This window comes from Anolis carolinensis, chromosome 2, assembly GCF_035594765.1.
Source record: "Anolis carolinensis isolate JA03-04 chromosome 2, rAnoCar3.1.pri, whole genome shotgun sequence".
Classification (NCBI taxonomy): domain Eukaryota; kingdom Metazoa; phylum Chordata; class Lepidosauria; order Squamata; family Dactyloidae; genus Anolis; species Anolis carolinensis.
The window spans coordinates 213882385-213897494 of record NC_085842.1 but is presented as its reverse complement, the minus strand read 5'-3'; the positions used below and the strand labels follow the sequence as shown (position 1 = coordinate 213897494).

Genomic DNA, 15110 nt, shown 5'->3' with positions numbered 1-15110 from the left:
TATATGGTAGATCAAAGATAATGTTCAGGAGTTCTCTTCAGTCCACAAAATTAAATGATATGGTGACATTATCTGTGTTGTTTCCCTCTGCTTTCATCTGCTGCCTCCAACACTAAAATATATTTTCTCATGAGAGTGTTTGAGAAATGAAAGTTCTGCATCACAATAGTAATTAATTGGCATAGTTAATATCTATATGGGAATTTAGAAATAACTGTTGTGGACAAGTAGCTAGACCCAGAAATATATACTAAAATAATGGTAATAAAGTACTTATGAAATTTCAGTAATAGTAGTGTGCTACCATGAATTTTTACAGAATTTCAAGATGGTCCTTGGCCAAGATAGACAACGATCTGCATTTTGAAAAGGTTAAAGACCACAATGGAGAAAGGGGAGAAGGAAAGGCAGTGGCGGATTAATTCATTGAACTAATCTACTGAAAATTCTGCATGGTGTTTTCTAAAGCTATTGTTTTATCACCATCCATCCACTTTTGTTCTTCTGGACTATTTAGATTACCTTAGATGTACTGGCAGACATGGGACATGAAGAGCTGAAAGAAATTGGCATCAATGCATATGGTCATCGTCATAAGTTAATAAAAGGCGTAGAGAGACTTCTGGGTGGGCAGCAAGGTGAGTTCCTTAAGTCATTCTACATTGAACGTTAACAGGACATAATTATATAGTTTCTAACATATTTTAATATTGTAATTTCAGATGTGTAATAGTTAAGGATAGGGAAATTTCAAGGGTTATAGAGTTGCTTTGCTCTCTGCCCCATTAGAACTTGGAGAGTCACTCCCCAAACTTAATTTTAAAAAAATAAAGAAGAGATTATTGGTTTGGCCACTCCATCCCTAAAAACTTCGCCATCATTGGTCTAGAATATATTCTCTTATCATCTGTAGGGAATAGGTGAATTACAACATATTTTCAAACTCTTGTAGTCCATGTTAGGTGTAGGAGAATCTGTTTTGAAAAACAGAAAAGGAATTGGGAATAAACTGTTTATTCCTGATTGTCCTCCAGTGTCTAACATCAGAAACTACATTGGGGAGCCTTAGGCAGCTCACCTACCTTCAATTTATGTGAAACATTGACTGCCGGGGCCTTTTTAATTAGGTTGACCTTGGCCAAGTTGCATTCTCTCAGCTTGAGAAGAATACAAAGGCAAATCATCTTTGAATAAACCTTGTCAAGAAAACCCTAACTCTTAACAACAGCCTGCCACCTCAACCACTATCTCATATTCATTAATCTCTAACCCCAAGGAGTCACCAGTCATATTATTCCTAAAACCTGTTCTATTGTCCATTGTTGGTATACTGTCTGCACCCATTGTGCTTCTTGTTGCTATAATTGTGAAACAAAAAAAATGTAAAGAAAACATTAAAACTGTAAATCACTGGTAGAATGCAAAATATATCCCAGTAAAAATTTTTGAAGTCTCTAATGATTTGAGTTATTCCAGAAGACCACCTCCATGTAATACATTGTTTTGTAGTTCTTTGTGTGGATGTGGAGATCTGATCACTTGTCTCTTTCCCCTTTTACAGGCACCAATCCATACTTGACTTTTCACTGTGTCAGCCAGGGAACTATTCTTATAGACCTTGCTCCTGATGACAAAGAGTATCAATCCGTGGAAGAAGAGGTAAAATTATGTGTGGAAAGGCAGTTAAGACTGACACTTTGTCCCAATAGCACAGTAGCTCTACACCATTAAGAAGATGAAAATTTAGTACAAATGTAATCTTGCTTGATTAAATTCAATTGAGTGAATTTATCCAACTAATCAGACCATTCTGAGAACTTTTTTATCCCTCTGCTGAAACATGGCTGTTCAGAATCCTTTAAAATGTGTTAAAATATCTAGCAGGAAAGAAGTGTGGCTCTCATCTCTAATTGCACACCTATTCAGCTGCTTGGAGTGTCAATTGCCTTATACTGTATTCATTTCTATGCTGGATGTAATCTGTCAATCACCAAAATGTTTAGGGTGCTTATATAATGAGTATGTAGCTGTACCAGCTTGTAAGGACCAAGCCATTCATAAGAAGTTTTTCTACTACTGAGCGAACGACATTGACTAAAAGTAAATAAGCAACTTCATCAAGCCTCCTACTTCCAGTTCCCCTGTAGCCTGTATTGGAGTTGTATTTTCACCATATATATTCCTGCCCAGTGTCAGAAGGTCTACAGAAAGAGAAGGGAAGTGGCTTTATTAATATTCTGCTGAAAGCAAGCATTAAAAGCAAGACTACCTTTTCAAATCTGAGTGAGATTACACTATGTAACATGATTTTTGTTCCTGGGTTATACATGTCATTTTCTAATTGGTTCTATCATAAAAATGTGGAAAAAGTTTATTAACTACAAAAACGTTTTTGCGGGACATTATGCCACACATTTTGCTATAGTTTTTCGATTATCTCATCTAGTCTCAACCAATTCAACCTAGTTTGTGGCAGCCAAAAAATGAGGTTTCTGGAGTATAACAACCACTTTCAAAGTAAGTGCTGCTCAATTAAATGGGAAATAACAATTTCAGACCAGGAACATAATTTTTTTTTGTTACATAGTATTGTTCAGGGTAGGAGGTTAGAGAGTGGGAAGATTTCCTCTTTTTATGAGTAAACTGACCTAATCCTGTTGTGACTTGAGTCAACCCAGTGGCATTTACCTACTTGTTCTTACAATTCAACAGTTGTTTGAATGAGCTACTCCAGTTGAGAGTAACCAACAAGATGCTAACTGCTGTGTGCTACAGAGAAACTATTACCTCCTCCTCCTCATAGAAGAAAACCCCTTTCTTCTAAAGCCGTAGTTCTCAGCCTGTGGATCCCTAGGTGTTTTGGCCTACGACTCCCAGAAATCCCAGCCAGTTTTCCAGCTGTTCGGATTTCTGGGAGTTGAAGGCCAAAACATCTGGGGACCCACAGGTTGAGAACCACTTTTAAAGAGACTTATTTTGCTTATTACTGCTTCCTTTCAGGGATAAGCAGCAACGAGGGCAAGGAGAGCATCCTCACTATTACCTTATGCGTCCATGCTCTTTCCCCTCCCCTTCCGTCCATCAGGGAATGGAAAGGAAAATAGATGTGAGACGAATTATTCATCCTTCCTTCCTATTTCTTGGCTTCTTTGAGATCTTCAGTTGCATCTAAATACTTGACTAAGATGCGTGCAAGATTTCTGAAATGTGACACTCGGAGACTCTTACACTGTAGCCTTTAACTCTTTCACAGATGCAAAGCACCATCAGGGAACATAGAGATGGTGGTAATGCTGGCGGGATCTTCAACAGATATAATGTCATCAGGGTAAGTTTCAATATCTTTGCAATGCCATGTAAAATAGTTATCAGTGTTACCAGTATTAATAAATTAGTCCTGTGTAGCAAGATAATGAGAACCCTCCCCAGGGCACTTAATTCAGAGCATATTTAGAAAAGGCGTGCCAACCTTAAAACATCACTGTGGTTCTCATATTTGGCAAAACAGAACATCTTTTTCTTAGAAAAAAAACTCTGCATGGGATAAGTCCATCTGATCTGTAAGTATATTCTCTTTCAGCTAATGTTTTACTCTTTTATCCTTTTATAGATTCAAAAGGTTGTAAATAAGAAGCTGAGGGAGAGGTTCTGTCATAGGCAAAAAGAAGTCTCAGAAGAAAATCATAACCATCACAATGAGCGCATGCTCTTTCATGGTATGTAGAGTTGCTCTCTTTGGATTTTTTGTCAGACAGTTACATAAATGTTGTATCCCATGCTATATTGCCATTCCTTTGCTTGAGCCTGAGGTCTTTCCAATCACTGCCACAAAATGGGAAAGAACTAAGATCTCATTATTGGTTTGTCCAGCTATCAGGAAAAGAATATCCATAATATTTTGGAGAGAAGCATATTATATGTTGTTTCTGAGCAATTGCTTCTGGATAAGCAGACATTTCCACAGATATTAAAAAGAGTTAAGAGTCCTAGTGGGAGTTGATGGTTTATCAAGATTATGTGCCCCAGCAGTCCCTATCAGAGGAGGGCATTGGTTGAATATTATTCCTAACCATGGAGGCAGAATGAATACCTTTCCACTGTGCAAATGAGGACAATGCAGAAAGGTGTTTCCATGGAGAGAAGCCCATATAGCTTGCTAAGAAGAAAAGTAATATGAATGCATAACTCTGACTTTAAGTGGAAACTCTGCTTATTCCTGAAGCATGCCTCAACAAGCCAGCCTGCTTAGGCCTTCTGCATATTTAACATGATCTAAAGTGGGCTGGCATTTTGCTCAAATATTGTAAAGCATGTACTTGGGAACTTTTTGAAATTTCAAAGCTTGGGAAATAAGTACTTGGATATTTATTAGTTGAAAGTATATGGCTGAATTTGAATAAATCTATTTGCATGCCAGCCACCAAATGTTGTGGTATATAATTCTTATATCATATGCAATAACAGGGTTTCTTAATGTTTTATTTTAGGGTCACCTTTTATTAATGCTATTATTCACAAAGGATTTGATGAAAGACATGCATACATTGGAGGAATGTTTGGAGCTGGCATTTACTTTGCAGAAAATTCTTCTAAAAGTAACCAGTACGTATACGGAATTGGCGGAGGTACAGGGTGCCCCACACACAAAGACAGGTCCTGTTACATCTGTCACAGGTGGGTTTCTGCTGAGCTCTATTGTTACATTGTTTACATTGGGTAAATTGGGTAAAGTGGTTGAGATAAAATCGAAAAAGAAATGCCACACATTTTTTAACTTGGAGGAATATAAATGCCAAAATATCTCTATGATGTTAGAAATAGGTAGTCACACAAGAGTTAAAAACAGGGAGCTTTTGACTCAGTGTTAGGTTTTATTTGGAATGGAACCAATTATTTCTTTTTATCAAATGAAACTGTTTGTGATACAGTTTTCATTTCATTGCACTTCTGTTTCAGTGCAATATGCTAAGGGGAATAATTTACGGAAGGGAAGGCCTTGTTTTTTCAGTAGATCCATTACTTAGGTCTACATTTTCATAGGACAACAGATTTGTTCTTCCCACTTTTAAACAGCCATTGTTTCCATTCTGGGTAAAACCTAGACTTCTTCATGGGAGTAAAATTTGATAATCAGCATTTCTTTAAACAGTGCAAAGTACAGTAGAGTCTCGCTTATCCAACCTTGGCTTATCCAATGTTCTGTATTATCCAACACAGACTGCCTTTTAGTAGTCAGTGTTTTTGTAGTCAATGTTTTCAATACATTGCAATGTTTTGGTCCTACATTTGTAAATACAGTAATTACTACATAACGTTACCATGTATTGAAGTGCTTTTTCTGTCGATTTGTTGTAAAACATGATGTTTTGGTGCTTAATTTGTAAAATCATAATGTAATTTGACATTTAATAGGCTTTTCCTTAATCCCTTCTTATTATCCAACATTTTTGCTTATCCAACATTATGTCGGCCCGCTTATGTTGGATAAGCGAGACTCTACAGTATGTAGTTCTACTGTAGTCAAATTGACAGTCCCTAAGCCATTAGGTGCAAGTTTCCAGAAAAGAAAGTGATTGTACTTAATGTGCATAAATATTGTCAGGCCCCCTAGCACATTGGGGTGGGCATGCTGGACCCCATAGCGGTGGAGTAGATGAAGGTGAACATTAAGTATCTATAGAAAAGTATAAGTTGGCCATGCAATGGAAATAAATTGAACTATTTATAGAAATATCCTTGATCTGAAAAAGGAAATTGCATATATGCCCTAATCGATTGTGATTTATTCTAAAACCTTATTTTAATTATTTTATAAAACTGAAAAACCCAAGATAAATACCTCCCTGTTTATCTCATACATGATTTTTATTTTGCCGCATATAAAATTACTTTGCTTTCCATTTTTTTCTCCTGTCTTCCTTTAGACAAATGCTATTTTGTCGTGTGACACTGGGAAAATCTTTCTTACAATTTAGTACCATGAAAATGGCCCATGCACCCCCTGGGCATCACTCAGTCATTGGCAGGCCAAGTGTAAATGGACTTGCATATGCGGAGTATGTCATCTACAGAGGAGAACAGGTAGGTGGCGAAGTAAAACATGTTAGTATATACGAATTGGTAAACATTGTTTACAGTCAGTCAAGGCTACAACATGATTTACACAACAGGCCTCCATCTACATATACCACTCACATTATACTAGTATTTTCCACAGCAAATTTTATAGAGTGCATCTCTCTTTTCACTGGGCCAATATATTTATTGAATATTTAAAGAGAGGTAATGCTTCTATACGTTATGAAGTAGACATGTTTCCTAGTTGCTTCTGCTATTTGTTTCTGGCCACAAGGGTATAAAATGCAGGGCTATCCTCAGTTTGATTCCCTTGAATCAAGGTTATGTTTCCTTATGTATCATCATTAATAGTACTGGTACTCCTAAAGTTTCTTAATTGTTTTAATAGTAAGTGCAATAATTCTAACTTTTATGAACTCAGGGAAATGTCTGTCTGAAATTGGAGAACACAAGGGATGTGAACCCAATTTCATTATGTTTCTTGAGAGTGATGTAACTGGTTGTTTAGGAATGAGAAGACTTGGGTTCAAAGCTTGTTTGCAATGGTCATTGAATGGCCTTGAGCCAGTAACAATCTATCAAATAAACCTATATCATGACATGTATTACTTCTATGTGGTGTCACTTTGTGCTCCAATGAAGGGAGGTTAGATTATTCATATGATTAGTGCCATTGCTGCTTTTTGCATGTGGCAGATGAGTGTAGTCCCTTTGCAACCCAATAGCCTATGGAGGACGAGCAAATTTTCATCACCCTGTGGTATTTTTAGCTTTAGTAGTCCTCACCGGTAGCCTCCGGTGCCGTAGCCTGTTAAAGCACTAAGCTGCTGAACTTGCGGACCAAAAGATCGCATGCTCATATCTGGGGAGCGAAGTGAGCGCCTGCTGTTAGCCCCAGCTTCTGCCAACCTAGCAGTTCAAAAACATACAAATGTGAGTAGATCAATAGGTACTGCTCTGGCGGGTAGGTAACGGCACTCCATGCAGTCATGCCAGCCACATGTTTACGGACAACATCGGCTCTTTGACTTAGAAATAGAGAAGAGTACCAACCCCCAGAGTCGGATACGACTGGACTTAATGTCAGGGGAAAACCTTTACCTTTACTTAGTCCTCTTAACAAAGTTCTTGTTGGTTTTTGTGTGCTTCTCTTGCGTATCCAATGCGTCATTTATTGCAGGAAACAATAAGTAAACAACAGATGAGGGAGATAAGGTGCTATGGATTAAAGTAGAAAGGAGCTTCTTCCACATATAGAGAGCAGTGTCAGTAGGGATATTACTGGATTCCTTCAATTGTAAGAAGCAACTTTCCCCCTATATAAACATCTCTAAACTGGGGTGTCTTAGAATTGCAGGTGTATCTTACGTATTTTTGTTGGTGGTGGTACTGAAATTAAAGTGTGTCTTAGAATTGGTGATGTCTTACAGTAGAAGAAATATGGTAAGGCAATGTAATGGAAAAGAACCAGGAATATTATGCTTTAGGGCAGCAGTTCTCAACCTGTGTCCTCCCAAGTGTTTTGGCCTACAACTCCCAGAAATCCCAGCCAGTTTACCAATTGTTAGGATTTCTGGGAGTTGAAAGCCAAAACATCTGGGGGCCCACAGGTTGAAAATCACTGCTTTATGGTGATGGTCAGTAAAATAAGCATAGACTGATGAAAGTGACTTGAAATGCATTTTCCTCCTCTTTGAAATGCTTTAACATAATGTACAATGCCCTTACTTATTACAGTAACATCTGATTTGGATTTTTTGGCTTCCTTTTAGGCTTACCCAGAGTATCTGATCACATACCAAATTGTAAAGCCAGATACTCCCTCACAGACAGCAACGGCTGCAGAACAGAAGACCTAGTAAATGCAGGTTCAGAGAGAGAAATGAGGTGATTGAAATAACTTATGGACTGGACGGAGGACATTAGTTTCTAACATCAGCAGTGTGTGAAATTTTTGTCACTCTGGAATTAAGCTGTATGTGTTTTATAAAGCATTGCTCTATAAATGAATATGAGTAACTGATACATACTCAATTGCTACTATTCCTTTTGAGGAAATGTTTACAAAGGTTTGCCTTTTACCAACATATCTCAGGCTCACTTTCCCTGCAGTTGCCATGTGTGTAGTGACATCGTTGCTTCAATCCAGATGTTTGGGAACATCATTTAACAAGCAGGGGTATGCCATGATCCTTTTTTTAAAAAAGAAAGAAAAGAATTTCCGAGGCCCCTTTTTGGTTTAACAGTGCACATTGTGGTGGTACTAAACCCATGTCACATTCTCAACATTCAGAACTGCCGTTGTTATTTTAAAGTCCTTAGTTGGCTATTTAAATTTCCCCCCTTTTATTATGAAAATGAGCCAGGCCCTTCGTGAGTATATTTTTGCACAAAGTCAAGTTGACTAAAATCAATTAACAATGCAATAGGAATTTCTTACCCAAGAAGGTGTTAGAGAGCTAGTTCTTTGGTCTGGGATTCTTTTTGCACTTTTTATGAAATGTTTCTCTATGTTACTAGAAGCATAAACGTAGATCCTCATCTTTTGTCCTTGCCGAGTTCCTCTTTGGGAAGAATTCATCCTGTTCATGGAGCAGCCGCCTCTTGGCCAGCTCTCTTCCTTCTGGAAAGGTTCCCTTCTTTCTACTGGCTAAAATACTAGTAGACTGTCCTTGATAGAAGACTCTGGGAGAAAGCTTTGATAAGGACACATGTTATATATGTCGGAAAGTGTCTGATAAAAAGCAAAGGAACTTGGAAAGCATGAAAAGGCAAACGTACCTGCATTGAAAGGTCTGCCTGGACGTGTTTTTCTATCTAGATAGAATCCAGAAATATGTTCAAGTTCACTTACATCCCCACCTCTTTATGTTGCCATTTCCATTCCCTTTAAATTCTTCCACGATCACAGAAGTAGTACACAAGTGAATGAAAACCCTCTGTGGTCATATGAATTTGATGTACCCTTTCTTCATACACTCTTCCCTGAAATGAGGAGCAGGAGAGAGATTTTGACCTACCCCAGATTTTGTGTACAATCCCAGAAAGAGAGTCTTTTCTTTCCACAGAGAGGCTGTTAGGACCTGAGCATTGTCCATTCAAGCTTGCTTTAGGGCCTTCTCACTCTCAGTAGGAAGAATACGTTTTATTTTATATTGTGCGTGGATTCAGTCACATGCTGTATCAGCACCTATCTACTGAATTGGCATGCAAGTATATTTTCTCCAGTGCAGACTGGTGTTTAAATGCCGGTATAGAGGGTAGTTTGCATTACTCTTGATCTCAGACGGATGCTAGTTGTTTTCTCACTCTTAATTTTGCCCCCATAAATTTGCTTATAAAAAGCCTCTTTAATATCAAAGGTCTAACAACAAAAGCTTAATTTTTCCCAGAGAAAGTTTTTTTAAAAACAATGCAGTAATTTTAGTAAAAAAAAGTTGAAAATTAAGTAGCATTAGGGATTTATGAATAGGTTAGGTAACAGAGAAAGATTACAATATTAGTAGCAACATAACTTTACAAAAACCTGTCAACAACCAAAGGATCGCTCAGATTACAGATTTTCCATTTAAGCTTATTATTCATTGAAAGTTAAAAAAAACTTATTCACAATTATTTTGTGAAATGTACTGGCATCTGCTTGGAAATGGGAGCAAAAAATTGTACCTGGTAACTCCACAAGCACAAAAACCAAACCCAAAGAAATTTTTGGAAAAATACTTTGCCAAGCATAATCATGTAAATGTTGACAGTTGTCAAGCTCACGACTTGACTCAAGCTGACTAAATGCCTTCTAAAGTTACTGGAGAGGCCAGATGTAACACCTTTTGACAATTGTGAATCTTTCCCTTTGGCTTTTGTTCTCGCCGGCTACTGGCTCTCGTTGGGCTTGATGGTTTGCAATGTAAGGCTTCAGAGTCCAAGGCTGGGCAGACTAGTTTTTGCGTTAAATACATGTCAAATTTGTGAAGGGATGTTGGGGTTCATTGTGAAAAGCAGATGAATATTCATGTGGAGATTTCTGTTTTTAACCACAGTTGGGGGATGTGCCCATTTATTGCAAATAAATGTGAAAGTCTACATTCTGCCAACTTCATGTAGCTGTTAATTGGAACTCAGCTGTCTGTGTAGTTAAGCCAAATGGTTAACATGGGTTTTGAAATTCAGTGTTTCTCTCCAAGGGACGATTCTGTGGTTGTCTTTTTCCTCCGGCGTGATAGTGGAATTGATGAAATGTTTTAGATTTCATGTAGAGTCCTAAACTTCCAGAACCTCAAACTGTGACCCTGATCTTTTGAACTGCCAGTGTTTTGTAACTGATGTTTTTTGTGCAGAGTAAAAGGTGCTGTGCGAGGACTTCCATTTGCAGTGGCTTTTGTCTTGTAGTAATGTAATTCTGTTAATACCTCCCTGAACAGACCTTGAGAAATATGCATGCATGTTTGCTTAAGTCTTCAGAGATCCCACAGCCTAACATGAAAAGTCAAAAGTAAGATGTAAATCTAGTTTTCTCTCTCCGTCAGAGTAACACAGCGGCCACATGTCCATGACACAAGATTTGATGCTGGGGGGGGGGGGGAGGGGGATCCTCTAATCTTATATCTAAAAACAATGATTTTGGAATAAATAATCAAGAATCTATCAAGTATTTGGGGCATATATTTTTTTTTCTTAAAGTAACGCTTTGTGCTGTGTTCAAGTATATCAAATATCTTCCCACTAGAACAGGAAAAATAACCAAAATATTTTCAGACTGGATTGTTTTGCTCCCTTGGATCCCAGTTCCCATTCATCCCATTTTGGAATAAATAATGCTAATAAACACAATACAGTCAGTTCACTTTTTAGCTTTCTTCTGCTAAAAGTGAAAAACAATGGTGCAAGAGACCTGAGCCTCATTCCTAGTTTTAGAATGGGATGGGGTCAAGAAGGTTGAATTAGTTCTGCAGGAGATTTGGAAGACAGCACCTAACAACAGAGAAAGCTTTCTCCAATGACCCACTTGTCCTTTGTGGCATGTAAAGCATGTTGCCACATTTTCCCCCTAGCAGTTTTAGGTCCATGAGAGCCTTTTGTTTTGTTTTGTTTTTTGCAACAGAAAATGACTCAGAAAACACATCCCGTTTCCTGTTTGTTTGTTTTTTTTTTCCTTCCAAAACCCATTTGTGGACCTAAAATGCTAGAGGGTGTTTGAGAACAAAACATTGTTTAGAATCTCTGTGCCCTAAAGAACCACAAAAACAGCCCCAGGGACTACCCTTTACCCAGTCCTGTCTTAGATTTGCCCCGCGAATGCAACACCAGTGGGACTCCAAGTGTGTTTGTGTATGTGCCTTCAACTTATGACGGCCCATGAATTTCATAGGGTTTTCTCAGCATTACAGTTTTAGAAACACTTCCTGGGTGGGCCTATCTAGTTGCTTCCTTTTTAAAAAAATAAGTAGAATTGTGACCTTAAATAACTCCGTCATTTGAGGGCTATTGCTCACAATATGCAGCAAGAAGCAGTTTACCACTCTCTAATAAGGGCATTTATTCACCATTATGGTGCATATGTTTGCAAACAAACATTGTCACATTGTATTTTACATTTCTGGATATAGAACTATAGATGTTTGAAGAATTTCTTACACACATTTCCCTTTCTGGTTTCCAAAATGAGAGGGGGAATAGTAAAAAACTGATTCTTTTTGGGTGGATCACTCTATGGTTAAACAGGGAGAAGAGCTAAGCTTATGGCTTCACTTTTTCATGCATTCCTGCTGCTCCACCTGCATTAACTTGTTAATTAACGTTGAGATACACAAACAACATTTTTTTAAGAATTTGCTTTTTTAGTCAGGTGGAATATTTATTAAAGAGGGGACTCGTTTGTTTAGGAATTTACACCACAAAACAGTTTTTTAAGAATTCTCAATCTCTGGGAATGAAGAAATATTTTATCCAGCAAATACATGTAGAAATTGGGAGAAATGCAGGTTGAGCATCCCTTATCTGGAATGCTACAATCCAAAATCCTCCAAAATCTGAAATTGTCCAAAATCCAAAATTCAGTGGCTGGGATTTGCTTTTTGGTGGTTTATTATACACCAATTTTGTTTCATGTACAAAATCATTTGTAAAAATGGTATAAAATTACCTTCATGCTACGTGTATAAGGTTTATTGAAACATAAATTAATTTCATGTTGAGACCTGGTTAGTATTTCAAGATATCTCATATTAGTATATGCAGATACAAGCATTCCAAAATCTAAAAAAATCTGACATCCAAAACACTTCTGGTTGCAAGCATTTTGAATAAGGAATACTCAACCTACACAAGAATCTTACAAATATTTTTGAAGTCTTTTTTAAAAAAAACAGACCCTTTTCAGCTGATGTTGAAAATATCGCCTTTCCTATGCAGACTTTTATGACTTCTCTAGATTTATTGACTTGAAGCCTCAATATGTACCAAAATAGTGCTTCACTAAGTGGTATCTATACAACATGTTTAAACTTATTCAAACTTCAGCAGTTAAAACACAGCTGTCTATATTGTGCCTTTTCCCACTCTGCAGATCCAACTGCAGCTTCATTGGGCAAGAGAACAAACCCAATTCAAGTTAAAAATAGGTAATTTAATGAATCATTGGCCATGGGAGTTCAGGCTATGCATGCACAGTATACATTTCAGTCTCATTGTTAAATATTAAGTTTTAGCAGGAGAATCTGATAGTAGGACCAATAGCAGGACGTTTGGATACCATTTAGGAGGCAAATTGTTCTCACAGTAACAAGATGCCAGTTGGAAGTCCTCCCTTGAGCACCATAATGAATTGGGACCATCTGCCTGCTGGCATTGTGATCATAAGATACTTTCCAGTGCTCCACAGTAGCATTTGTGTGGCTGATGGGTAGCTGTAATGGATACAAACAAGCTGCCATTTAGTGATTTTAAGTTTGTTAAAAATGCAGTATAAAAGCATAACGTAAAGTTGGCTTGATATAAAGGAAGGATCCATATTTTCAGTACTTCAACATGTCCAGAACTATTGCTGGATTCCACTTCAATCCCTATATTTGTGTCTATTAGTTGCCAACACGTTCCTGATCATCACATCCTCCTGTTTATATGGGTCTGCTATAAATGTGAACAAAATAAACTGTCAGTAGCTGCCACGTTTTTGTTTCCCAAGTGTCTGCAAGAATGTGAGTTCTAGTATCCCCATATAAATTACCTTACTTTATCATTATTGGTATCAATAGTTTGTTAGCAACCAAGCAAGTGGCCCTTGTAGTGACATCATCTAAACAGGAATCGTGGATGCAAGCATTTGATTTATAGTTATTGAGGAAGTCTTGACAGCTGTTTGGAAGGGAATTCCCTACAATTTGCTTTCCTTAGGTGTAAAAAAATTGTTCTCTAGGATGGCAACCAGTAGAAGCAAAGCTCTTGAGTGTTCAGTGGTTTTCCAACAGCGCTACAAAAAAGCAGCTCAACTTCCTGATAATCCTGCCTTCACGAAAACACAAGTTTCTTGCATTTGGGATACTCTTCTAAATTTAGAGCAGGAGTGGCCAACTCTCCAGGATTAGTCCATTGCCCATGTTTCACCCATAGATGCCCCCTCACCCTCTAAGGACATTTTTGCCATGTTTTTGGCCTGCCTTGGACCATTCCAGTCCCAGAAGATATTTTTTATAACAAGTGATCCAGAAGTTACTTCCTGGTGGCTTCCTGAATTTTTAAACAGGAAGGCATCTCTTGGATGCAAAATGTATTAGATGTATTTGGGAGCAAAAAGCTCCCCTCCCCACTTCTGCTGAAATTGGTCTTTTTATGGATCGAATTAATTATGGTTCATTGCTATTTTTGCATAAATTTAACCTGGAATAGAAATGTAATTGATTTTAGAACTGAACGCATATCCAAGTTTCAGTTGTATCCGGTTAAATGTTTTGAAGGGTAAACAACATTCTATTAGATGGGGAAAACATGGCTTGTGATCAGGTTATATTAGAGCAGTGGTTCTCAGCCTGTGGGTCCCCAGATGTTTTGGCCTACAGCTCCCAGAATCCCAGCCAGTTTACCAGCAGGTAGGATTTCTGGGAGTTGAAGGCCAAAACATCTGGGGACCCACAGGTTGAGAACCACTGTATTAGAAGAAGCAATTTCCAGAGGGAAATAGTGGCAAGTCTTGTGACATCCTATGTATTGTGACATAAATATTTTGAGGACCATAAGTCGAACATCAGTATTTTCCTCTCTCTGTTGTGTTTATTGTGGTTTAGGACACAAACTGTGGAAAGAAAACGAACCATGCATTTAAACCGAAATGTCTATGTCCATTGAGCACTGTTTTTTTGTAGTTTACTCATCACAGGGTATTTTTTGTTGTTGTCCCAGTTCCATTCAGTTACTAGTAAAGGATTTTCAAGGCTTGTCTTTATGATGCAGTCCCAACACTTTTTTTGTATTTATTTGCCATATTTTCAAAACTTCCAACAGGTTTTTAGAATTGGCAGCTTTATTGTAGCATTACTCGATGTGTACAGTCCCAGTATAGTTTTGACACCTGGTGATTTCCATAAACTCTAAAGTCCTGGCTTTGCATTTTAAGAATTCCTGTGTAACTTGCTTGCATAGCTAGCCTTGTGTTCTTCATGCATACTGGCCAGAGGAGAACATAAGAAGTCCCCTTATGGCCTTCCATGTCTGTGACCCAGAACTGGGATGTTACTTCTTTTCTCTTGCTAAAAGAGAAGATATTAGATTCTCTTAATTTAACCAATGTGATTGAATTTTGCATAAAGCCAATGTAACAACTGAGTTAGATTTTCCTGTGCTTTGACTTAATTGTCTGACTTATAGTACTTGTGACAGATCAAGATTCAATAAACACTTTTTTAACAAATTTTGCCATTCTTTGATTGGTGATGCATTCAAATCAGTACCATGGATGTTCTCCTATTGTTCCTTAATTTTACATACTCAAAGGCCTTTGTGTTCATAGTTCTCTCTGCATGTAAAATCCAATGGGATTGTGA

General features: G+C 37.7%; 1 protein-coding gene across 1 annotated transcript in view; it reads left to right on the top strand.

The window, feature by feature from the left end:
* Positions 1–14977, top strand: part of tnks (tankyrase) — a 90596-nt gene extending 75619 nt beyond the window's left edge. The window contains exons 21-27 of the mRNA XM_008116639.3: positions 518–638; positions 1562–1659; positions 3254–3328; positions 3611–3716; positions 4488–4674; positions 5925–6081; positions 7851–14977. Coding sequence (XP_008114846.2) covers positions 518–638; positions 1562–1659; positions 3254–3328; positions 3611–3716; positions 4488–4674; positions 5925–6081; positions 7851–7937 — 831 coding nt within the window. The 3' untranslated portion in view covers positions 7938–14977. The remainder of the gene's footprint in view (positions 1–517; positions 639–1561; positions 1660–3253; positions 3329–3610; positions 3717–4487; positions 4675–5924; positions 6082–7850) is intronic.
* Positions 14978–15110: the final 133 nt, after the last annotated feature.